General features: G+C 37.2%; 1 protein-coding gene across 11 annotated transcripts in view; it reads right to left on the reverse strand.

The window, feature by feature from the left end:
* SLF1 (SMC5-SMC6 complex localization factor 1) overlaps window positions 1–25,174 on the reverse strand; it is a 125,866-nt gene that overhangs the window by 12,526 nt on the left and 88,166 nt on the right. For 10 of the 11 annotated variants that reach the window (XR_011966443.1, XR_011966442.1, XM_072606116.1 and 7 more), the window contains 7 exons: window positions 24,362–24,506; window positions 11,084–11,229; window positions 9,926–10,089; window positions 8,499–8,623; window positions 6,389–6,481; window positions 5,716–5,898; window positions 2,119–2,577 (listed from right to left, as the gene is read on the reverse strand). Coding sequence is in view for 9 of the 11 variants with exons in the window: in XM_072606116.1 (XP_072462217.1) it covers window positions 2,119–2,577; window positions 5,716–5,898; window positions 6,389–6,481; window positions 8,499–8,623; window positions 9,926–10,089; window positions 11,084–11,229; window positions 24,362–24,506 (1,315 nt within the window). In the remaining 2 variants the exon portion in view is untranslated. Of the gene's footprint in view, window positions 1–2,118; window positions 2,578–5,715; window positions 5,899–6,388; window positions 6,482–8,498; window positions 8,624–9,925; window positions 10,090–11,083; window positions 11,230–12,973; window positions 19,435–24,361; window positions 24,507–25,174 lie in introns of those variants that run through there. The other variant, XM_072606119.1, reaches the window with a different exon arrangement.

The raw sequence follows: 25,174 nt of genomic DNA on the forward strand, positions 1-25,174 counted from the left end.
ACAGATTTAGTCCAAAAAAAAAAAAAGAAACTAAAAGGAACCTAATTCATTGAAACGTTCCAAATTCATATGTGAATGATGTTGGAATATCCAGTAAAAATAAAACTAAACAACAGAAAAACAATGTTGAACTTTCACATAACTCAAATTCTCAGGGAAGGACTTATTTTGATACTTAGATGTGAACATCAGAAAATCTTTCAGGCTTAATAACTGGCAACCAGATGTACTTCTTCCTGGTTTGAGGGTTTATTTAAAAGAATCTGAGTCTTAGTTAAGTACACTGTTGCTATCAATGCCATAATTCGGGCCTCATTTTAGGCATTGTACATAACTTTATTCAAGCCATCTAGAAGTGAAAGCGTGTGCTGACAGATTATGCCTTTAAAAACACAAATATGAGAATTACGTTTCTCATAGCATGATTAGGACACATTATACAAGTTAAACCATATTAACAGGTGAAAATTTGAAATTTCATCAAACTTAAAAATTATGAAAATAAGAATTTCTCACTAGTCAGGGCCACCTCTTTCAAAGGTTTTCATAAATCTTAATAATGCCAAGCACTGTGACATGTATATAGGAGATATAAAGCAAAGATCAGAATGAAAAACAAGAAGGTAATTTTATCTTGCATCTAATTCAAATTATGTCACTATACATATCTTATATTTTATTCACGGTAAGAGAAAGCTGACAGATACAACATTCATTTAGAAAATATAAACACTGCAACTAAAAGAAAACATTTTCATGATGATTCAGTGTAGAAAAATCCACTATTTTCCCATTATGATGAAAAAAATGACAGTCTAAATGAACTACCAAAGACAGGACATGTGTTATACTCAGAAATTTATCTCCTCTGCCTTGCCCTGTTTCCTTTACTTTGATAAACTATCTTCTTCATATTCAGTTTTCATTTGTTTGTTGTGTAGTGCTCACTGAAAGGAAAGAGATGTATCAAGCAGGATCACAGTGAGAAAAAACAAACAAATTTAAGTGATGATTTAGCACAAACTGAACATTTTACTGATGAGGCAACTAAAGTGCAGAGAGGACAAATAACCTGCCCAACAGCCAGCTTGTTAGTCCTGGTACAGACCAGACTCGAGTTTAGATTTCCCAATGTCTTACACTCCTTTATGCAGTCTATCAGATGTAAAAATATGATATTCCCCTAGACTAGCTTATGTATAAATATACACTTTTAAAATCATGAAAAGAACAGAATAAACGGAACTGATCCACTATTACAGGAGAGGACGATGAGAGGATAACCCTGTAGCTGATCACTAAACATCTATACCTTGTGAAAAGATCTGTTTCTATGATAAAAATAAAAGTGTGCAGATTAACTGCTGTGAGATTATACATATAAACTGCATGAAAGCTAAATGGAAGTCTTCATGTCTCTGTGCCAGCTGTAGAAAAATAGAACATTCCCACTAGTGGCTGTGACCATCCGTGTTCACTGTTAGCTTTACCACGAATCACCACAAGGAAAGGATCTCAAATTGAAACATTTCTAGCCTGTGATATCATAGGGCACAGAAGACCTTGGATCAACTGAATCTATGAACTGCCACTTCACTGGTTACTTGCAGTAGTAACATACCTTGTGTACACAGGCGGCAGATACAGATGAATTCAGGCTTATTCTCTTCCCATTAGACTAGAGCATTAATTAATGCTGCAGACTTCAGAAACCTGTTCCTATGGTCAGTATGCTAAATAAAAAAAACATTTCCCAACTATGTTCTTAAAAGTGAATATGTATATATAATTGCATTGATATCCGCTAGGCTTCTCAGATACATAAGGGAGAAAATAACTTCATTAGGTTTTAATAAGTATTTAGATAAAGAAGATTACAGCACAAACAAAAATCACTTTTTAAAAAAAATACAATGTAATTTTAAAAATTTCTATTCACTTTGTAAATTGCATTTCTCTTTTGAAGTGCAGTTAGCATACTTTTTTCTGAAAAAGGAACGATCCAATAAGCACCTCTAAAGCCAATAATGTCAAACGTTGTGTCTGCAAACAAAGAATTTAAACTATTTTAGAAAGTCCATCAATGTTAAGTAGTACCACGAAAAGTCTCTGACTGACCTAGCATAGTTTTCAGTGTCATCAGCAAGGCTTGTGTCTGAATTCCTGGAAACACTTCCAAGTTCTCAGGGATCTCCTTAAGGAGACTTGGGAGCTTCTGCAGTGTCACAAGATCTCTAGCATAGAGATCCACAATCCAGTCAGTATGGAGACTGGTGGCATCTTTGGAAGTCCTAGGAAAAGTAAACAGTCTTTCATGTAGATGAGTCAACTCCTTAAAAACAGAGAAGTTTGAAAACAGGTTGAATATTGAACAAAAATTCAACAGCATTCTACTGAGTAAGAATGAGCCGAATTCAATCTGCTGTTGGTAGAAATGTTTCTCTACTTGTGCTGGAAGGTCCTCAGTGGAACCTCTGACTTGTAGGGCAGCCAGGAGGTCTTCTTTAATTTGGGGAGATAGCACATAATCCAAAGGCAGTTTTCCTTTAGAAGTCCTCTGCTGGAGAAGCACTGCGCCTGGAAAAGTGATGCAAAATGCTAAGTAACACTTACAGCTAGAACTGGTACTACCTTGGGTGGACACAATTAATTAATCAAGGCACACTGGAAAAAAAAATTCAAGTCAATTGCCTAATTTGAAGATGGCATAAAAGTGTATCTGCATTAGCTTACAACTAATCTATGAGGTGCAAATTAAAAAAAAAATTTTGAGAAATTTTGCAGATTGGTGTTAAAAAATGACGCTGCTCCAAGATTAAAAAAGCATATGTATCTCTCCAGGGAACAAAGTTTTTCATGAGTGTGCACACACACACCAACACATACACAAAAGATAAAAATACAAACTCATTAGCCTAGCACATAGGGGCCTACACAATTCAGCTCCCACTTCTACAGACCTTATTTCGTAATACTCCCTTTCACAAACTCTATACATATTCCAACTGGACTAGACTACTATTCATTACCTTGACTTGATATTCCATATGAGCCTTGTCCATTTGCACAAGCCATTCCCTGTACCACGATTTCTTCCTCCTCACTTTCACTTTTCTGAATCCTTGTTTTTCTTCCTGACTCAACGAGGTATCATTTCTATGAATGCTTTCCTCATGTCCTCCCCAATATGGTACCAAATGTTAGTGCTCTTTCTCTCTCTAATTTTCCCTCTTTTTACACATGTATATCCTCCAAGCAGAATGTAAGCCCCTTGAGGGAAAAAGCTTATTTTTTTTTTTTACACCCAGCACAGAGCCCTGGACATACTAAAAATATGTGCTTTAACAAGTCTGCTGAATTGGATTATTCATTTGATACTGTGAGAAATGTGCTTAAACATCCTGAAATATTCAGGATGCCCCATGGTAACATACTACCCATAAGGACAATAAATAAAAGCACGAGAATTGGAAGTCTAGAAAAAAATGCGCGAGGTAGAGAGACTATTTTTCAATAGCAGCATGTCTTTCATGGTCTACCCTGAATGTGAGGCCGAGTGAGCAAAAAATCACAAACAAAAAACCCTTAAACTATGAACTACCCCAAATTACAGTTCACCTATGTTCACCTACTCTCTCCAAACTTGTATATCTTCCTGTTTGGAAGTTACTACAGCCCTCCTCATTCCATTTCCCTGATAGGACTGGTGGTAGCACAGGTGAAATATGAGAGCAGCAGAATATCAACAATGTTGTATTTAGTTAAACTTCAGTAAACAAATGGTAAGCACCCGATCTGTTTCGTGAACTGTGCCAGGTTTAATTTTTATGCATTTCAACATTAGAAAAACAACTGTTGTAAGAGCTGTAAAAGATTTTTTTCCCCCCTTTTTTAAAGTAGTAGTAAAGCTATAATACAAAATTTATGACCTAGTCATTTATTAGTAACATTTATGTTTATGTAAAATATTGTTTTTAGAAGGAAAAAAAGTTTTTAGCTAATGTATTGGCCTACTTTAAAAAATACAGTTTTACCTTCAATATAATTTCATATATATGTATATATATACATATATATTTTACACAAAATAACATGGTAACTGATGAAATAAGATTAATACCTAGCTAGCTTAAGGTCAAACAGTCTTTTGAAATTCTGCATTGCTTTGCAGTGTGCTGAATGAACAGTTAAAAAATAAGTACCAAAACAAAAAAAAAAAAATAAGGTCATTAAGCTAAGTTCTTGTAGAAATTTTAAAGAAAGGATTCCATCTGACTTCTGTTAAGCCTGAATGAATCCACAATGAGCATGTAAAGTAGTTTCTGCCATGGTGGTGTCAAACTCTCGGGCAGGCCCAAACCTAGAATGTGACAAAGGCAAAGACAAGACTGCATTCAACCTCTAGAGTGGCTTGAGGTCCTTGATGAATGCAACTGCAAGTAGATCTCTCCCTTAGGACAAGAAGATCATCCATTTCCTATTCTTCACTAAAGGCCTTGGAAAAATGCACATCTGTCATTCTCTATTAGAAAGTTCAGTTTACTCTATCACATTGGTACACTGACTCTTGCATCACTTGAACCAATTGGAGAAAGGGCAAGTATTGGCTTGACATGTCAAATACAAGATTTCGTAGATAAATAAAACACCTTGGAGATAGTACATTGAGATTCAGTAAATACAGAGCACAAGGGGAATGTAGAGGAGTTCAGGAATGTATCGATTGCAAGATGGTGTCGGCACAATAGACACACAGGGCAGCCTTTAGGGGGCAGGAGAAGCCTATAAATAACCAGAAGTCTCAGGCTGCTAGTTTTGCCCTTTTTAAAGCTGGACATAGTTAAAAGACATCCAAACACAGCACACTTTTGTATTTTCATACAGACATGAATATTTTAACTACTAAAAATATCAAAAGCCATACACTTGAATTTAATCAGGCTCATATGAAATTAACAGGAAAGCCGTATACATCCTTGTTTGCTTCCCTTTGTTCCACACCCCCTCATATATTTTTTTAATGTTTTGATTTAAAATTTGTTATCTAGCTCAGACCAAATAGTGTGTCACTAAAAAGGCAGAAGCTTGCAGAAAGCATAGATCATAAATCAGCACAGACAATGGTTTGTTAAGGTATAATCCACCCATTCACATCCCCTCAAAAACCTCCGACCGGCATTTATCACAATTACAAAGTCCTCACTTTAACTCAATTATCAATTTAGTTGATCTGATAAAATGTTATTAATACTTAGAATCATTTTAGTAAAACATAAGAAAATAAATCTTAAAAATAAAATTAGTCAAGTCAGTAACAAAATAGAAGAAATGCAGGGCCATTAAAGAAATCTATAGAATAACAGCTAAACATATACTTCCATTTATTAATAAACCTTTCAGAATCACTACCTCATCAAAAGACCATACTAGACTTGAAATAAATCCCCTTTTAAAGCCCACATACCCAATTCACAAGTGTGTTCTGGTATACGGGTTTAAACAACCATTTCAATATAATGAATAAAGGTACAGAAAAAAAGGCTTTGATCCATGTTGACAAAATGGTGCTTGTTTTCAAAAAAGAGACCTTTTTTCTTTGTATTTTTTAAAGGCATTCTTCTTTATGGAAGCTAAAAAGGAAGTGTTATCAACTTCTGAGGGATTCATCAAAAATTGGATAATTTCACAAAACCAGTTTAGCATAAATGCACTCACCCCCATGCTGGAGTAGCAGCTTGCCAATTTCTACATGTCCGTTTGACAGTGCATCATGCAAAGGAGTCACCCCGTCCACTTGAGCGAGCAGATCTACCTCTGGACAACGTTGCAAAATTTCCTGGACACACACTGTGTTGCCATGGTTACAGGCTTCATGCAAAGGCGTCCAGCCAGCATAGTCTGAATTAGAAATCAAGGGAAGTTTTAAAACAGCAAAAGTAGGAGTTATTCAATGGTAAAGTAGAGCTATTCTGTTTTTCTCTCCAGCTAACTCTCCAACATATCACCCGGAACCAGAAGGCTCCTCTTGCACACTTGCTTGGGCTATATAACTGTATCTCTATTTTAAAGGGGGAAAAAGGATCTGTATGAAGATCACTTTCCAAAGTAGTGTGGAGATCCGACCACAAATATGGATAACAATGATCATTTTTTTCTCTTATACAGACTTCGGTTATAATTCATTCTCCCTCCCCTCCTCCGCTCTTCTCCCACCGCACCCCCCCACCCTCACTTTAACATTCTTGGTTTCAGTAATGATTCAATACCATCAAGTAAAGTACAGTTAGGTTTCCTTGTATTTTTTCTTAATGTTAGCATGCAACTATTTTATAATGCAAAATCAGGATTCTCCTCAGATTTGATTAGATAGTGAAGATTCAGAACTTACCTTTAACATTAATGTCTGTTCCTGGCAAAGAGAGAAGAAGAATCAATTTCTCCACTTGGTTATTTATGCAAGCTCTATGCAGGGCTGTCTCTCCTACCATAAAAAATTAATAGATTATTCCAGAGAAGGCAAGATATCAACTAAGGGAAATAATCAGAATGCATGGAACTAGGCATTCTGGCTCTGTGCCAGAACAGTCAATAATGAATAAGATTTCCCTTTTTGTCCAGGTTAAATATCTTTTAGGATAATTTAAAAAAAAATGTGTGCAGGAACAACAACAAACCCCACCCCCCCCAACCCACAGAGCTTCTGTTCCATCAGAAATTCAGCACTGAAATTCTATTGCAAATGGTTTAACACAGAAATTATCTCCCCTTAGTTCAAGGTTTAAAGCTTCAATCCCACTATAAAAGCTCTGAATGATCACAGAACACCAAAAATACTGGGTTTTGAAGCAATAAAAGTTTAGAGTGCAGTTGCCCTCTCTTAAATTTATTCATGAACCTACGTTAAATGTATGGCTCTTTTTACACAGCATTTATAGCTTAATTCAAATGAATGTTTCTGGCTAAGCACGAGTGCCTCTACACACTCAAGTATAATTCAGAACTTCAAATCCATTAACAGATGGTTTGCTGCTTCTCAATAGGCTGTCTGGCTTGGCTACAGCAGCACAGAAAGGGAGAAATGAAGGAATCTTAATATAAACACACACACACACACACACACACACACACACACACACACACACGGAGGGGGGAAAAGCCCTAGTACCATTTAAAGCTCAAACAAGGGTGACAAATAGAATTGTAAGGTCCTGCAATCTGTGTTTTCCAAAAGGGTGCAATTAATGCATGCAAGGTAAAATCGAGTCACGTTGACATCTCTGTTGTCACCAAGTGATTAGAATGAACAAGAACCAAAATCATGAACTTGATGCGAGGAGGATAAAAGAAGCTATTGCAATGCCACACAGACTAGAAATCAAATACAAACTGCATATGTAGCTAAAGTTAATTTTCTCTCTTACTGAGATAATGTAACACATTTTTACAGGGTGTAAATTCATGGTACGCACCCTAAATACCTCTTTTTGGTCTCTGAAAGAGTTTCTATGGGAAAATTCCTTTCATATGCACAGAAAAAAAAGATATTTGGAATTTTTCTCTATTATTTTTCAACTCTCTTTCCCCTACCCCCTAGTTCCTTCTGCTGTTCAATTCAGCATATGTATTAAAAACAGAACAAATAAAAAGGACCTTGCTTTTTTGAAATTATTGAATTTTATTAATAAATCACTTCTATTTTGAGCAAACTGGACAATTATTTGGCATTTTGTGCCACACTCAGGAATTCGTATTAATTGCTGAAAGATGAGAACAAGAGTTTCTTTGCCAATACTGTTCCAGATATCCCATGGGGGTCATGATAATAAATATATTTGTATTAGGTGCATGATACACAAGGTATAGATCATAAACAAAAAGATGCAGCAAACAATTTGAGCCAGTTACAGTCTCATGTAGGACATTTTATTAAATCTGTGTAGTTCAGTGGAGCCTGAATGAATTATGGCCATGTGATTTCATCTTTTAGGGACTTAGATGCTAGTACAGTTAGGACTAAAAGCCAAACACATTTCATAGTCTGGGCTCAATGCCTGGAAGAAAAGGGTCCATATGCTTAACACAGCTATGTAACATAGCTTACTCCCCAGTCTTTGTTCACAAAATGTCTAGGATTGAAAGAGATGAAGACTGAATTATACTTTCAAATCAGAAGACGCTGATCCTAAGCAACACAGGTTGAGGTGGATTAGCTAAGTAAGGAGGGCAAGTCTGGAAGGAGTTCATACAAGCTACATACTGTGTTTCATATCTGGAGAAGTAGAGGGAAAGAGAAGAGAAGGAAAGTGCTATTACACTAAGCATCATCTTTTCATGAATGACATTTTAAGAAAACTAACATGCTATCCAGGAAGGTATTTCTTGGATGGAGGCCAACATTTTAGCTCAAGCATTCATCAGGACAAGTGTATTAAACTTGCAAGTAATGACTGCAACCATGAAAAGTTCTTAGCATACATTAATTTAGATACTTCGAATACCTTTTAAATTGGTCTTGTGAAAATGCATTTTTGGAAGCAAAGAGCAGCAATTCTCTTTGGAACATGACAATTCTCCTTCCCATTTCTTTTGCGACCTTTTTAATGACAAGGAATGCTTCAGTTCACTAAAAGGAAAACAAGAAATAATGAAGGCTTGTTTTTTGGCCATACATGTTCAGCACACATAGATTGTGAATTTTTTTTTAACTAGCCTCTTTTTAATCATAAATCCTTGTCATGTAAATCCACATTTTGTTTTCTAAGTAGGTCATTTATCCCAATGGCCTCAATATCTCCCTTGGTCTAGATATGGTGGAATTTTTCACTTTGCTGGCCCCTTTACCTAACTACTCTTGGAGAAGTTCACAAACAGTACATATCCCATACATGGAAAAGGAATAGGGGACAAATTTGAGATAAGAAGTCGTGAAGCTCTTCTTCAGTTTCTCAACTTTACAGCACTCCTTCTTGTTCCTCTATCATCACTGTCATCACCACCACCACCATGACCACCACCACCATCATCACCATGACCATGACCACCACCATCACCACCACCACCACCATCATCACCACCACCACCATGACCACCACCACCATCATCACCATGACCATGACCACCACCACCACCACCACCACCACCATCATCACCATGACCATGACCACCACCACCACCATCATCACCATGACCATGACCACCACCACCACCACCACCACCACCATCATCATCATCACAGCAACAACAACAGCAGCTAATATTTACATAGCACTTTAAGGTTTGCAAAGTGATACACGTACACACATATACATATATATGTGTATATGAATAACATATCCATAACATGTCTGCAAGGTAGGTGCTGTTACTTATCATCCCCATTTTACAGATGAGGAAACTAAGACTGAGGGAAGTTAAGAGATATGCCCAGGATCATAAAGCTACTAAGTTTCTGAGGCAGAGCATTCTATTATCCATTTCAGTGGAGGTGAGTTTTGTGTATTTTTTTAAGGTTTCTCTTTTTTGAAAAATATTACACAGTATCTCATGAGAAGTTAAGGATGCATGCAGGATTTATGATATGGTTGCTGACGCTATTGGCCAGAAATTCTGAAGCTGAATTTCTGCAGCATTTTAAGTAACAGATAAAGTGCATTATCACGTATATACAAGTAATCATGAAATCAGACAAAAAACTGTAAAGCAGTCATTTGGTGAACAATTTCATTTCTCTTGGGAATCATTTTGCCTCAGCACTGAGGAAATGGATATGAGTCAATGTATATACATACTGAGGTGCAGGGACTGTCAGTCATCAAGATGCAACAGGCTGACCACCCTAGGTCATGTGACATTCAAGAAATTGTGTCACTGTAGTAGCTTCACCTCAAGGCAGAAGACAGCGAGTGATATTCTAGGTTTTACTTACTGTGCCTCAGGCAAGACCTTGGCTTGATTCTGATCATCGTCACTTAACGTTTTCAGTGCCCTCTGAGAGTCAGGGCCAACCCAAAGTCCCATTTTCTTCTGTTTCTGCCCCTTTCTTGATTCAAGCATACCAACTTTTCCCAATGCAGGCAAATAAGCACATACCTGTTGCAAAGTAACATCGCAATGTTACTTTCAGGATGCTATGTATACTAGGAAGCCTGAAAATCATTCCCTGATCATCTCTCATGAAATGTAGTAACATCCTCTCTGCTCTGTCAGTATGGCGGCTACACCACTTCAGTTAAGCATGCTCAAATGACTATTTCACATCACTGAACCAATACCATGTGGATGAAAAGAAGAAAAAAATGTCTGGATGCAAATAATTATTCTTTCCTAATTTAATTTTTTGGCATTATGCTCATTCAGAAAAGATCCTTTGATCAGTCTTGTGCTTAGCATATTATGTTGCTTTTGCATAATTTATTTATAAAAAAAGCCATCTGATTTATGTACAACTGGTTGGTGTGTTGCCATTTCAATTCCGATTATGGATTTGTGCATTAGGAAACAAGTCTGGTGTAAGACATACAATAATGGGTGTGGCAAGTCTATGAAAGGCATAGAAATGTTGCAAAACAGAGAATTCTGTCCAACCAAATTGCATAAACAAGTATGTCTGATTCTCATTTCTTCATGGAACTGCTTGAGAACATTTAATAATATCCAAAGATGGGCCAGTAATGGTGTTGGCAAGATATAGCTAGAGAACTCTGGACTGAATGCACCACTTACAACTGGTAACATCAGAGTGGGTTTCATTGGTTTTTTACAAGTAACTTTATTTTAGAGTATTAGGTATTAAATGGAACTGCTCATTCCTGTGTCTATTTGACCCTCTATAAAAGAATAGTCTTGTATATTAAGATAGAGAATGAAGAACAAAGGTTTTTGTGTTCTAGTCCTAGAGTAGACATTTAAACTGCTCAAGTTCTGTTATTAATTTTTTTCCCTTCACTAATTTTTTCATCTTTGAGGGGATCAACACCAATGCACAAGCAAATGATGGAAATACTTGAATTAATATTTGAAATGAATTAAACTGATCATATTGGTGACTCAGAAATTAAACAGATTTGAGTAGAAGGATATTTACCATTTTCTGAAGAGACAGTGGTTCAGGAGAAATACCGATACAGCTCTGTAAACATAACTTTTTAAAGATTGACTCTGCAATGAACATCTGAAGCCAGGAAGAAGATAAGGAACTAATGAAACTTTCTAACTCCTGTGAAGAAAAATCTGAAGGAAATAAGTAAAAAAAAAAATCACAACAAATATGTTAAGGGTCTGCTAGGTATATAAGCACTGTCCTAGAAAATAGAAGATAAAGACTTTAGAGGAGACCTTCCCAAGTGTTTCCTGACCTGGGAGAGATTGCAGTCTACTAGGCACATACACAGTATTGTATGACAGGTAAAAGAAATACAACGGTGCAGCACAATCACTGTACATCAAGACCTGATTATTATATTATATTATGTTATGTCATGTCATGTTATATTATATTATATATCCAGATTTTCCTAAGACAGAGTTCTTCTTTTGGAGATGTCATAGTACAAAGAACAATGGATCTTAAGTCAGAACACCTGGGTTTGGATTCCAGCTCTGTTAACTGGGCATTAGCTTCTGCATCTGTAAAATGAGTGAGTTAGTCTAGAATGAGAGGATCAGTTCTTAACCCTTGTACTCCCAAAGGATCCATGAATAGATTTTAAGGGGGTCTATGAACTTGGATGGGAAAAAAAATTTCAACTTTATTTTCATCAATTTCTAACTAAAATTTGGTTTTTCCTTCAATTATGAAGTAAAAAAAAATTATTTTGAGGACTTCACCAGTCACCAGAGCGTGGGTCCATGACATAGAAAAAGTCAAAACCTCCAGGTCTAGATTTATATGGTTTCTTCCAGCTCAAAAACCACATGGTAGCATTCCATATGGTATTAACAACAGATTTGAATGTTCACTGTAAGTATAATCAGGGTTGAGTTGATGAAGGAAAGGAATTGGAAAGCTTCTTCGTCTGACCACAATCACTACAGTAAACATTTAAGCCACCCATCCCTCTCACTTTAAGAGAAGGTGAAAAAAAAAAAATGCTGCACAACAGAATTTTACAGAGCAGAAGGGGAAGACCAATGCTTAAAAGAAATAGCACAAAGCATTCATATTCTAGCCCTGATCTACTTTCTCAATACACTATCTTATGTCAGCAACTTCTTGCTGGATATCCTACAACCCCTCAAATTCAACATATCTAAAACAAGATTTGTTATCGTCCTCCTATATTCACCCCCTCCAGAAAAAATTTTTTTTTAAAATTTATTTAACTTTTAACATTCATTTTCACAAAATTTTGGGTTCCAAATTTTCTCCCCATTTGTCCCCTCCCCCCACCCCAAAACACCAAGCATTCTAATTGCCCCTATCACCAATCTGCCCTCTCTTCTATCATCTCTCCCTTCCCTTGTCCCTAACTTCTCCTTTGTCCTGTAGGGGCAGATAACTTTCTATACCCCACTGCCTGTATTTCTTATTTCCCAGTAGCAAGAACAGTACTCAACATCTGTTTCTAAAACTCTGAGTTCCAACTTCTCTTCATCCCTCTCTCCCCACTCATTCCCTTAGGGAAGGCAAGCACTTCAACACAGGCCATATCTGTGTAGTTTTGCAAATGACTTCCATAATAGTCGTGTTGTGTAAGACTAACTATATTTCCCTCTATCCTATCCTGCCCCCCATTGCTTCTATTCTCTCTTTTGATCCTGTCCCTCCCCAAGTGTTGACTTCAAATTGCTCCCTCCTCCCATTGCCCTCCCTTGCATCATCCCCCCCACCCTGCTTATACCCTTCTCCCCCACTTTCCTGTATTGTAAGATAGGTTTGCATACCAAAATGAGTGTGCATTTTATTCCTTCCTTTAGTCGAATGTGATGAGAGTAAGCTTCATGTTTTTTCTCTCACCTCCCCCCTTTTTCCCTCCACTGAAAAGTCTTTTACTTGCCTCTTTTATGAGATAATTTGCCCCATTCCATTTCTCCCTTTCTTCTCCCAATATATTTCTCTCACCCCTTAATTTCATTTTTTAAGATATGATCCCATCCTATTCAATTCACTCTGTGCTCTCCGCGTGTGTGCGTGTGTGTGTAATCCCACCAACTACCCAGATACTGAAAAGTTTCAAGAGTTACAAATATTGTCTTTCCATGTAGGAATGTAAACAGTTCAACTTTAGTAAGTCCCTTATGACTTCTCTTTGTTGTTTACCTTTTCATGCTTCTCTTCATTCTTGTGTTTGAAAGTCAAATTTTCTTTCAGCTCTGCTCTTTTCATCAAGAATGCTTGAAAGTCCTCTGTTTCATTGAAAGACCATATTTTCCCCTGAAGTATTATACTCAGTTTTGCTGGGTAGGTGATTCTTGGTTTTAGTCCTAGTTCCTTTGACTTCTGGAATATGATATTCCACGCCTTTCGATCCCTTAATGTAGAAGTTGCTAGATCTTGTGTTATCCTAATTGTATTTCCACAATATTTGAATTGTTTCTTTCTAGCTGCTTGCAATATTTTCTCCTTGACCAGGGAACTCTGGAATTTGGCCACAATGTTCCTAGGAATTTCTCTTTTTGGATCTCTTTCAGGAGGTGATCTGTGGATTCCTTGAATACTTATTTTGCCCTCTGGTTCTAGAATCTCAGGGCAGTTTTCCTTGATAATTTCATGAAAGATGATGTCTAGTCTCTTTTTTTGATCAGGGCTTTCAGGTAGTCCCATAATTTTTAAATTGTCTCTCCTGGATCTATTTTCCAGGTCAGTTGTTTTTCCAATGAGATATTTCACATTATCTTCCATTTTTTCATTCTTTTGGTTTTGTTTTGTGATTTCTTGGTTTCTCATAAAGTCATTAGCCTCCATCTGTTCCATTCTCATTTTGAAAGAACCATTTTCTTCAGTGAGCTTTTGAACCTCCTTTTCCATTTGGCTAATTCTCCTTTTGAAAGCATTCTTCTCCTCATTGGCTTTTTGACCCTCTTTTGCCAACTGAGTTAGCCTATTTTTCAAGGTGTTATTTTCTTCAGCATTTTTCTGGGTCTCCTTTAGCAGGGTGTTTACTTGTTTTTCATGCTTTGCTTGTATGTCACTCATTTCTCTTCACAGTTTTTCCTCCACCTCTCTAACCTGATTTTCAAAATCCTTTTTGAGCTGTTCCATGGCCTGAGCCCATTGAATATTTATTCTGGATGTTTGGGATACAGAAGCCTTGACTTCTGTGTCTTTCCCTGATGGTAAGCCTTGTTCTTCCTCATGTGAAAGGAAGGGAGGAGATATCTGTTCACCAAGAAAGTAACCTTCTATGGTCTTATTTTTTTTTCCCTTTTCTGGGCATTTTCCCAGCCAGTGACTTGACTTCTGAGTGTCCTCTCCACCCCCACCTTGCCTCCAGATCCACCCAGCCAGCAATTGGGGTCTGAGATTCAAATGCTGCTTCCCAGGCTCAGGGCTTCAGAGGGGGCAGGGCTGCTATTCAGTGTGAGATTAAGTTCAGGTGCTCAGGTGGGGGCAGGGCCACCTCACAGGGCTCAGTTCCCTCAGGAGGTTTATGCAGAGACTTTCAACAATGGATCCAAGCTCCTGCCTGCTTGGGGAGTCCCTGCCTGCAGCTGCCTCTGCTGCAGCCTCCTGAGGGGGCCGAGCCATGGAGACACCCCGCTCCCCTACTGGCGAGCCAAAAAGACCCTCTCACTGACCTTTGGTGCCTGTGGGTGGAGGGACCTGCGCGGCTGCTGGAGATTCCATCCCTAAAGCCTACTTGGATCTGCTCCTCTTGGTGCTGCGTGGCCAAGGCAGGGCTGGGCTCTGCTCTGGGTCCGGTGCGCAACGGACCTTTGGTGTCTGTTTTCAGGGCTCTCTGGAACAGAAATCTCCTCCACTCCGTTGTTCGGTGGCCTCCGCTGCTCCAGAATTTGTTGGGGGTTCTTCTTTACAAATGGACACTTCAGCAGGCCTCAGCTTTCTCTCTGCTCCTGTAACCCACCTACCCTCAACTCTTCCCTCTTACACATCCCAATAGATGAGTTCCCTTTAAGCTAGAGTTGTGATGTTTCAGGCAGCAAGGAAGCCAAACCAATGTTGATCTATTGTAGACTTACATATAACCCTTAAGGGGACTGCTTCTATAATAGGCTCTCAGAAACTACTTTGTCCTACTCATAGCTGACAAAAAAAATCCACTTCACAACATTCTGGACAAGTAGCCAGTCATCTAGCTTCTTTTTGAAACAAGAGTGGCAGAAGGAAGAAGGCATCAAGGATCCCATGAGGCAGCCCATTGCATTTTGGGATAGCTCAGTGAGGAAGGTGGCTTCTTTGCAGTTCCTAACTGCTGCTCCCACTTCTGCCTTCTGAGGTAAAAAATAGCAAGTCTAGCCCTTTCAAACATGACTATTCTTCAAATTGAAGTCAGCTATCATGTTCTTCTATGTTTTCCTCTCCAGACTAAATATCCCTTGTTCCTTTTACTGATCTTTTTATGACATGATCTCAAAGCCCTCTACTGTCTTCATTGCCCTCCCCAGATATACTTCAATTTATCAGAGTTCTTCCTAATAGGAAACTCAGAACTGAACAAAAGTATTACAAATATGGTCTGAACAGCATTCCCTAATATGGCTGGACCATATCACCTGTCTCGTCCTCTGGCTATGTTTCGCAGTGAAGCCTGCAATTATATAATTTTTTTTTAACTTCCATGTTAGATTACTTTTCCCTCTTGTTCAACCACCTCCACCTGTCTCAGCTTTCCACCTATCTCCACCCTCTGGACCACTCTTTCTAGTTCAGGTCCTTCTCAAATCCCACTGAATACTCTCACAACCTCCCGCCTGATCTCCCCACTGCTAGTCTCTCCCCCTGCAGCCCTTCCTTTCACATGTGCCAAAATGATCTTCTTAAGGTACAAATCTGACAATGGAGCACAGATCTTCAGGGGCTTCTTTTTGTCTCTAGGATAAAATAATAATTCCTCAGACTGACATCTAAAGTCCTTCACAATCTAACTACACAACTCCCTTTCCCTTCTCAGACTTATTTCCTATTACAGTCTTCACTCTAGTCAATAACTATTTGATGAATGTAGCATTGTATCTCCTCTATCTTCAGGTCTTTTACATAAGTTATTTCCCATGCCTGGAATCTCCCTCTTCTCCTGCCCCATCTGGATCACTATCTACAGTCATGGCTCAGCTTACTACCATTACAATACTTGGGCTCTTTCCCTTTTTAAATTATCTTGTATTTTCTTAAGTAAATTCATATATTGAATCCCCTGATAGAAGGTGAGCTCTACTGAGCATTGGCTGCTGTTGTTTTTTCTCTGCTTCCCCAAGCATCGGAGTTTCTATGTGGTTTGTAAAATGCAATTTAATTCTCAGTACCTTAGACCAATATCACAAATATATAAGTGCACACGCATGCACATGCACATGCACATACACACACTCTAAAATTTGTATGTACTACATCATTACTGATTGCATTTTTAAAATTTTCTTGCCGAATTTGATTTCTTGACATTAACAATACTGTGGTTTCCCACAGTAACTTGGACATATGCTGATAATCATTCTCAGCCCTTCCTGACTCAGTCCACTGGGCCTCTTAGCTGCTCCTAAGCCCTGATAATCATTCTCAATGAATCTGTTTGTGTGTTGAGAACTAACCAATGTAAGATTTCTATTGTTTCTGAGAGGGAAAGAACAACATCATTAAACTAACTTTTAGGAAGGATCAAAAAGAAGTTTACCAGGAAGCACAGTAAGGGGAGATCGAGTTTGACTTAAGGAATGTTAAAAGTCAGGGGACAAAGTACAGCTGTCTTATAAAAGGAAGAGTCATCACCTCATTCCTCAATGAAAGAGGAGAAAAGAAATGAGATACAATACTTCAGATCAAAATCTTCTAACTTTTGTACTATAAAAAAGAGCTCTTTGCAGAAGGGGGAACCATTGTGTAAATCCTGAAACTACGTATTACTTAGATTCCTATTCTAAAATTTTCTCTTCTAAGTGCTAAAGTGCTTGATAGCAAATTCAAGAACTTTTACTTTCTTCTTCTAAACAAAACCAAGCTACACAGAAACATTTCTTACTGAAAAAACTACCTTTTCCTTGAAAACTAAAAAAAACTTAAAATTTCAGAAGACTTGCTTTTACAAGAATCATTAATGATATGGGGCTCACTATGCTATTTTGGGATGTGTTGGCATTTGGATACTGATTTGCTGGACTACAGAAAAAGGAACATAACAGATTTAGAGGAAAACTTGCACAAACTGATTCAGAGTGAAGTGAGGAATACCAGAACAATTTCTATGATAAAAACAAAATTGTAAAACCAACCAACTTTGAAATATTTAAGAATTCTGATCAATGTAATAACCAACCATGTTTCCAGAGGACTCTTGATGAAACATGAAACCTAGTTCCTGACAGAGATGATGGACTCAAGAGTGAAAATTAGGACATATACTTTTTTCTGGACACAGTCAATGCAGGAATTTTGTCCCACTAGACATACTGTTACAAGGGATTTGTTTTTTTGTGCCTTTTAAATTGGGGACAGAAAGGAAATGGAAGAGAAAAAGGTGTATTTTCGTTAAATAAAAAATAAAATTTAACTTTTTTAAAAAGGCCACAGATCTAGAGCTGGAAAGAACCTTAGACCAGAGACTGTTTTGTCCAAACCTTTCAGAAGGCCCAGAGATGTCAAGTGTCTTGTCAAAGGTCACACAGGTTATTCAAGCTCTGTTGCTTCCTCCCAATGTGATCCTGAACAAGTCAATGTCCTCTATACCTGAGCTTCCACATCTGCTAAATGAGGAGGTCAGATTAGATTATTTCAGATGTCCCTTCCCACCCTAAATTCTATACTTATTCTGAGGTCAAAACTAACTGGCAGAAGAGAGGCCACTGAAAGAGGCAGATTTATAGCTTCATTGGTGATCTTGAAGCAAAGGCTGGATGACCACTTGTCAGGAATGTTATAAAGGAGATTCAGAAATGGATTTAAATAGTTGTTCCCTTTAAGTACTTTCCAATTTTGAAATTCTGTGACAGGCTGTAAAACAATGTTTCATATTTGAGATCCATGAGAACTAGGAGTTGAAAGACTATATAGGCATCCTTCATGTTACTGCAGTTTGCAGATATTCCGTGCTCTTTTTTTTTTTTTTTTTTTAACAAATTTAAGTTTTGGGGCAATCCTGTGTCAAGCAAGTCTATTGGTGACATTTTTCCAACAGCACGTGCTCACAATGTGTTTCTGCATCACATTTTGGTACACATTTTCATTATCATTATATCTGTTATGGTGATCTGTGATCAGTGATCTTTGATTGTAAATGCTTCAGGAAGCATGAAGTATGCTATATAAGATGGTGGACTTAAGTGACAAGTGTGGTGTGTGTTCTGACTGCTCCACTGACCAGCCATTCCCCATCTCTCCTTCTCCTTTGGCCTCCCTATTCCCTGAGACACAACAATATAGATATTAGGCTTACTAAAAACCTTACAGTAGCCTCAAGTGTTCAAGCAAAAGGGAGGGTCAATCCATGTGGCAAACTTCATTGTTGTCTTCTTTTAATAAATTCCCACAGTCACCCCAACATTCAGCAACCACCACCCTGATCAGTCAGCAGCCATCAAAGCAAGACCCTCTGACAGCAAAAGAACTTGCTGAAGGCTCAGATGATGGTTAATGGTTTTTAGCAATTAAGTATTTTTAATTAAGATATGTACATTTTTTTTTTGGACAGAAGCTACTGCATACTTAATCTATTACAGCATAGTGTAAAAATAATATTCACTAGGAAACCAATAAATTTTTGTGACTCGCTTTCTTTTGATATGTGCTTTATTGTGGTGGTATGGAACCAAACCCATAGTATCTTCAAGGTATGCTTGTACACATTCATGCAATCTCTCTTTTTTTCTGGGGGGAGGGAGAGAGGGGATATTTTAAAATTATAACTGAGTATCAATGGGGAAACCATGTATACAAATCATTCCTATTTTTTAAACTTCCTTTTTTGATGAGTTCATGCTCATTTAAATTATCCAATGAAACTGGCAGACAATAAGTGTTAAGACCAAGATGGCAGAGAACAGGCAGGGACTTACTGAGCTCTACCAATTTCTCTACATAACATTTCCCATTTACATAACACCTCAAAAGGAATTCTGGAGTGACAGAACCCCACAAAAGGAAAGGGTGAAACATCTTCCATCCCAAGACAACTTAGGCAGTCAGCAGGAAAGGTTTGCTGACCAGGGTGAGAGTGGAGTGTAGTCCAGTGCAGACTGTACCAGCATAGGTCAGGTTCCATAGAAGCAGCAGCAGGCCTTGGGGGTGATTGAATCAGCTGTAGCAGTACTGGCTTCTGGAGCTCTCTGGCCAGAGAAAACGCAGGATTTGGACAACTGGTCAGGAAATGATGGTGGTCCTTTTGCTGGCAGTGAGTGTGGGACTCTGTTGCATAGCTCAGAGGCAGGTTCATGTCACAGTCCTGGGCTGCAGTCCCAGGGTGAGGAGGAACACTAGCACGCTAGAGCATGAGGATGGAGGTAACCTGGTCACAGCTTTAAGGTGGAAAAGAGCGTTTGTGGTTGCTCACAGACGAGAGCACAGGCCAGGGGAGCAGTAATCACACCGCATTAGAAGAACTGAAAACTTACAGACAGTCAGAACCAGCTCTGATAGCAGCAGCAAGAGAGGCCCAGAGTTTGGGACAGGGTCCCCTCAACCTTGGAAGCAGAGAACAACTCTAACTTACAGGTACAAGTCAAAAAACAGACTGGAAAACTGAACAAACAACAGAAAAAGAACCTGACTACAGGAAGTTGTTATGGTGACAGGGAAGATGAGAGCACAAACTCAGAAGAAAAAGGAAAAATCAAAATTGCTACATCCAAAGCCACAGAGAAAAAGGTGACCAATGTCTCAGGCCAAAAAAAAAAAAAATCCTGAAGAGCTCAAAAAAGATTTTTTAAATCAAGTAAGAGAGATAGAAGAAACATTGAGACAATAATTCTAGAAAATCATAAAAAAAGAGTCAACAGCTTGGTAAAGGACGCACAAAAAAGTACTGAGGAAAATAACATCTTAAAAACCAGAACAGGCCAAATGATAAAAGAGGTATAAAAACTCAATGAAGAAAAGAACTCCTTAAAAAGTAGAATTGGTCAAATGGTAAAGGAGGTACAAAAGCACATTTATGAAAATAATTCCTTAAAAATTAGAATCAGGCAACTAGAAGTGAATGACTCCAGGAGACATCAAGAAACAAAATAAAATCAAACGAATGAAAAAACAGAAGAAAATGTGAACTATCTCACTGATCTGGAAAATAGATCCAGAAGAGATACTTTAAAAATTATTGGGTTATCTGAGCACCATGATACAAAACAGTCCTAGGCATTGTTTTTCAATTGGCTATTAAGGAAAACTGCCCTGATATTCTGGAACCAGAGGATAAAACACAAATTGAAAGAATTCACTAATCATTTCCTGAAATTGATCCCAAAATGAAAACTCCCAGGACTATTACAGTCAAGTTCCAGAGCTGTCAGGTAAAGGAGAAAATATTGCAAGGAGCCAGAAAGAAACAATTCAAATATCATGGAGCCACAGTCATGATAATACAAGATTTAGCAGTTTCTACCTTTAAAGGATCAGAGGGCTCGGAATATCATGTTCTGGAAGGTCAAGGAGAAAAGATTACAACAAAGAATCACTACCTAGCAAAACTAAGTATAATCCTTCAAGGGAAAAAAATGGATATTCAATGACATGAAGGAATTTCAAATATTCGTGACGAAAAGGTCAGAGCTGAATAGAAAATCTGACTTTAAAATACAGAATCAAGAGAAGCTAAAAAAAAAACATAAAAAGGAAAGAAAAATCACAAGGGATTCAATAAGGCTTGTTTACATTCCTACATGGGAAGTTGATAACTTGTAACTCCTAAGAACTTTCTCATTAGGACCATTAGAAGGAGTATATGCAGAGAAAAAGGGCACATGTGAGATTCAAATATGATGGGATGATACCTAAAAAAATAACATTAAGGAATGAGAAAGAGGAATGCACTGAGAGAAGGCAAAAGGGAGAGACAGAATGGAGTAAATTATTTCACACAAAAAAGCTTTTACGGTGGAGGGGAACATGGGGGAGTTGGTGAGGAATGCTTAAACCTTACTTGTGAGGGAATAACACACACATGCATACACACACACACACACACACACACACACACACACACAACTGAATACAGAAATCTATGTCACCCTACTGCAAAGTAGGAGGAAAAGGAGATTGTGGTGGGGGGTGGGGCAGGGAAAGAGGATGCCTGGAAGTGAGAACAGATTGGGGGAGGCAATAATCAGAAGCAAAACATTTCTGAGGATGGATAGGGTGAAAGAAGACTCTTTTAGTGGTGGCAAATAAAGCTGAACAAGTTATGGAACATGATTGTGATGGAATACTATTATGCTATAAGAAATGATGAGCAGGACACTATCAGAAAAATCTGGAAAGATTCACATGAGCTGATGAAAAGTGAAATGAGCAGAACAAGGAGAACACTGTACACATTAATAGCAATACTGTACAATGATCAGCTGTGAACGATTTAGCTACTCTCAGCAATACAATGATCTGAGATAACTTCTAAGGACTTACAATGAAAAACACCATCCCCCTCCAGAAAAAGAAATGATTGAATTGAATATGTAGTTTGAAGCATAATTTTTTCTTTTTCTTTGTCTGTGACTAACATCTTTCACAACAACATGACTAATATGGAAATATATTTTGCATGACTGGACATGTATAATCCTATATCAAATGGCTTGCCTTCTCAATGAGGGGGGAGGAGAAGGAAGGAGAGAATTTGGAACTCAAAATTTAACATTTTCTTTTCTCTTTTTGGAGGCAACAGGGTTAAGTGACTTTTCTAGGTTCCCAAAGCTAGTAAATGTCTGACGCCAAGAGTTGAACTCACGTCCAAATGATTCTAGGGCCAATGCTCTTGCCACTTAGCTAGCCCAGAACTCAACATTAAAAAAAAAAATGTTAAAAAATTGTTTTCTCATCAAATTGGGGAAAAAATAGAATACTAAATGAACAAAAAAATGGGAAAAAATATCAGTGTCAAGAGAAAATATAACACCATTACAGGTTTTCTAGGATATAAAAAAAAGAGATGCACTATGTAAGCAGATAATATGGTTTAACTAGTGATACAATATATATGCAATATAAAATGTCATTCAATAATTTTGCAAAATAGGAGACTTGAAAGTTGACATGACTGAGAAGGATAGAGTAAAATCCATACTATCTTCTACTTCGAATGAGTTTAAAAAAAGCTGTGAGAAGACAGTTCTTAATACTAAAAGTTCTACAATACTCACAGCAAATAAAATAATGATTATTAAGATAATGAACAGCTAAAAAAGGCAGTGAAATGTCAGAAATCCTCATAAAATTTGGTAATTTCTAATGGGACTAATCCTCCAAGGAAAAGGAGTAGATAGATTCCACTTTACACTGATCTGGCTTAACTTTTACCTGTACTACCTGTCCTAGGCTAGGAGTCTAAACAAGCTAATACATCTTTAATTACATGGCATTTTATTCTCTTTTCTTTCACAGGATGAAGGAAGATTTGTTAAAATGATTTATTCTGCTATTAGAATAAAGAGAGATAAGTAGACAATGTTGGACTGAATTATTTTATAAAAGAAAGACTTTTAAGACACTATGGAGTGCTTCACTTGTACAATGTAGCATTTTTTCTGTCAAATTATCATTTTCATATGGAACAATCCATATTCAAAATGAAAAAAAAAACCTAAATTACATTTAAAAAACACAGACAAATGATTAAGTTTGGAAGAAGTAGCATGATGTAATGGAAATAAAGGCAAAAGACTCAGGATTATATGGTTGCTTTGTCACTTAGCCATGTGACTATGGCAAGCTATTTAACATTACTCAGCCTCAATTTCTTTATCTGGAAAATGATAATTACTTGTACTATTTACCTTGAAGGATTGTTGTTTCTTGTGAAAATGCTGTGTAAATGCTACTGGGTAATACTCAAAGAGATTAAAAAACAAGGAAAAGAATGGAATGTACAAAAATATTTATAGCTGCTTTTTTTGTGGAGACAAAGAATTGGACACTAAGGCAATATCCATCAACTGGAGAATGGCTGAACAAGTTATGATAGATGAATGCAAAGGAATACTACTGTGTTCTAAGGAATGACCAGGGGGATGGCTTCAGAAAAACCTGGAAAGACTTGTATGAACTGACACAAAATAAAGTGAGCAGAGAACCAGAAGAACAATTTACACAGTAACAGTAATATTATAAAAATCAATTTTAATGACTTAGAAACTCTGATTGACACAATAACCAACTGCAAGTCTAAAGGACTCATGATGAAACACACCTAACTTTTGATAGAGAACTGATATTCTCTAGAGTACAAACTGAAGCATATTTATTTTTAGACCCAGCTAATTCAGGAATCTGTTTTATACAACAATACACTTGTCCTTCTTTCTCAATGGATGGGAGAAGGGGAGGGGGCAAGAGCAACTAGATGGCATAGTAGATATAGCGACAGGCCTGAAATCAGGAAGACCTGGCTTCAAATCTGGCATCAGATATTTATTTGCTGTGTAACCCTGGTCAAGTCATTTAATCCTGTTTGCTTCAGTTTTCTCATCTATAAAATGAGCTGGAGAAGAAAATGGCAAACTACTGTAATATCTTTGTCAAGAAAATCCCAAATGGGGTCACAAAGAGTCAGACATGACAGAAAAACTACTGAATAACCACAAAGAGAAGGGGTGAGAGAGAATTTGAAACTAAAAATAAAATAAAATTGAAATTAAAAAATAAAACCTTAAAAAAAAAGCCCTAAGTCAATGGGAAATCTCCAATGATAATTAAATGTGGGATCCTTCTTTGCAAGCCAGATGATGACTGGAATTTTTATGTAGCAATGCATTTCATACCTGAAGTTTAGTTGTGTTTCATGCTTTGCCCATACTCACTATAAGCTATAAAATAGTATTTGTTTTTTCATGTAATTTAAAATTATTTTGAAATGAAAGAATGCTTTGAAAACTATAATACACTTAATCATTGTACATACTATTAGTAGTTTAATAGGAATTAGAAACAAAAAGCTATAACTGGCAAAGTATCACAAATATCTACTAAATGTTAAATAAAAAACATAAAACTAATTCCTTGGATAAGGCTGAAAATAACTGACAACCTATCCAAAGATGTACTCACCATCACAAGAAATAGCAACATAATTTCCTAGATCAGACATATGTTGCATCACATTTCTGTTTTTCTTAAGACCAAGAAATATCCAATATTCAACAACCACTCCAAGAATCTCAATCAACAGATAAGCCTCTTCATTTTTTAATGCCTAAGAGGTGAAAAAAATTACTTTTAGAAAGGTAATCAAATGTTTAGAAAAGCATATTAATCATGTACATATTATTTAAATTTTCACTGTAGGAAATAACCTTCATTTTTAATTTTAGATATGCCAAAAGACAAATACCTAACATGGATACATAGGACATGATAGAGGTAGGTATAAGCTTTCTTAAAAACATCTTTTAGTTGTCAAAATAGGCTAGGTAGAAACCCAGACTTACTGACGTCCTCAGGCTTCCTTTACGGACTATTTGGAAAGATTATAGGAAACCAATATTGTTAGTATTCTATAATATCCCAGTAAACATCAAAGAAATGTTTGATTTCATCTCTTATAGCACATCTGTGACTCTAAGGTTTGAGTTACTAAGAGCACATATAGCACATGTAGACAGGAAAGAACTGGCTTTTAACCTCTGCTATTTCTTTGTAAACTATGTCCACAGACAGAATCAAATCTCTTCACAAAATTGTAACTTCCAGGAATAAGAATGAAAAAGGAAATGAGTATTTCAAATGATTAGTTTTCATTCTGAATTTAACAACACAGAAAATGAACATTTCCAGACACAAAGTAAAACAGAAAGATGACCCATCTCCTTTATGTAGAGTTTCTTAAAAATAAAATGAGTTGTGAAAAAAGAGATTAAAACT

Source organism: Notamacropus eugenii, chromosome 4 (genome assembly GCF_028372415.1).
Source record: "Notamacropus eugenii isolate mMacEug1 chromosome 4, mMacEug1.pri_v2, whole genome shotgun sequence".
Taxonomy (NCBI): Eukaryota; Metazoa; Chordata; class Mammalia; order Diprotodontia; family Macropodidae; genus Notamacropus; species Notamacropus eugenii.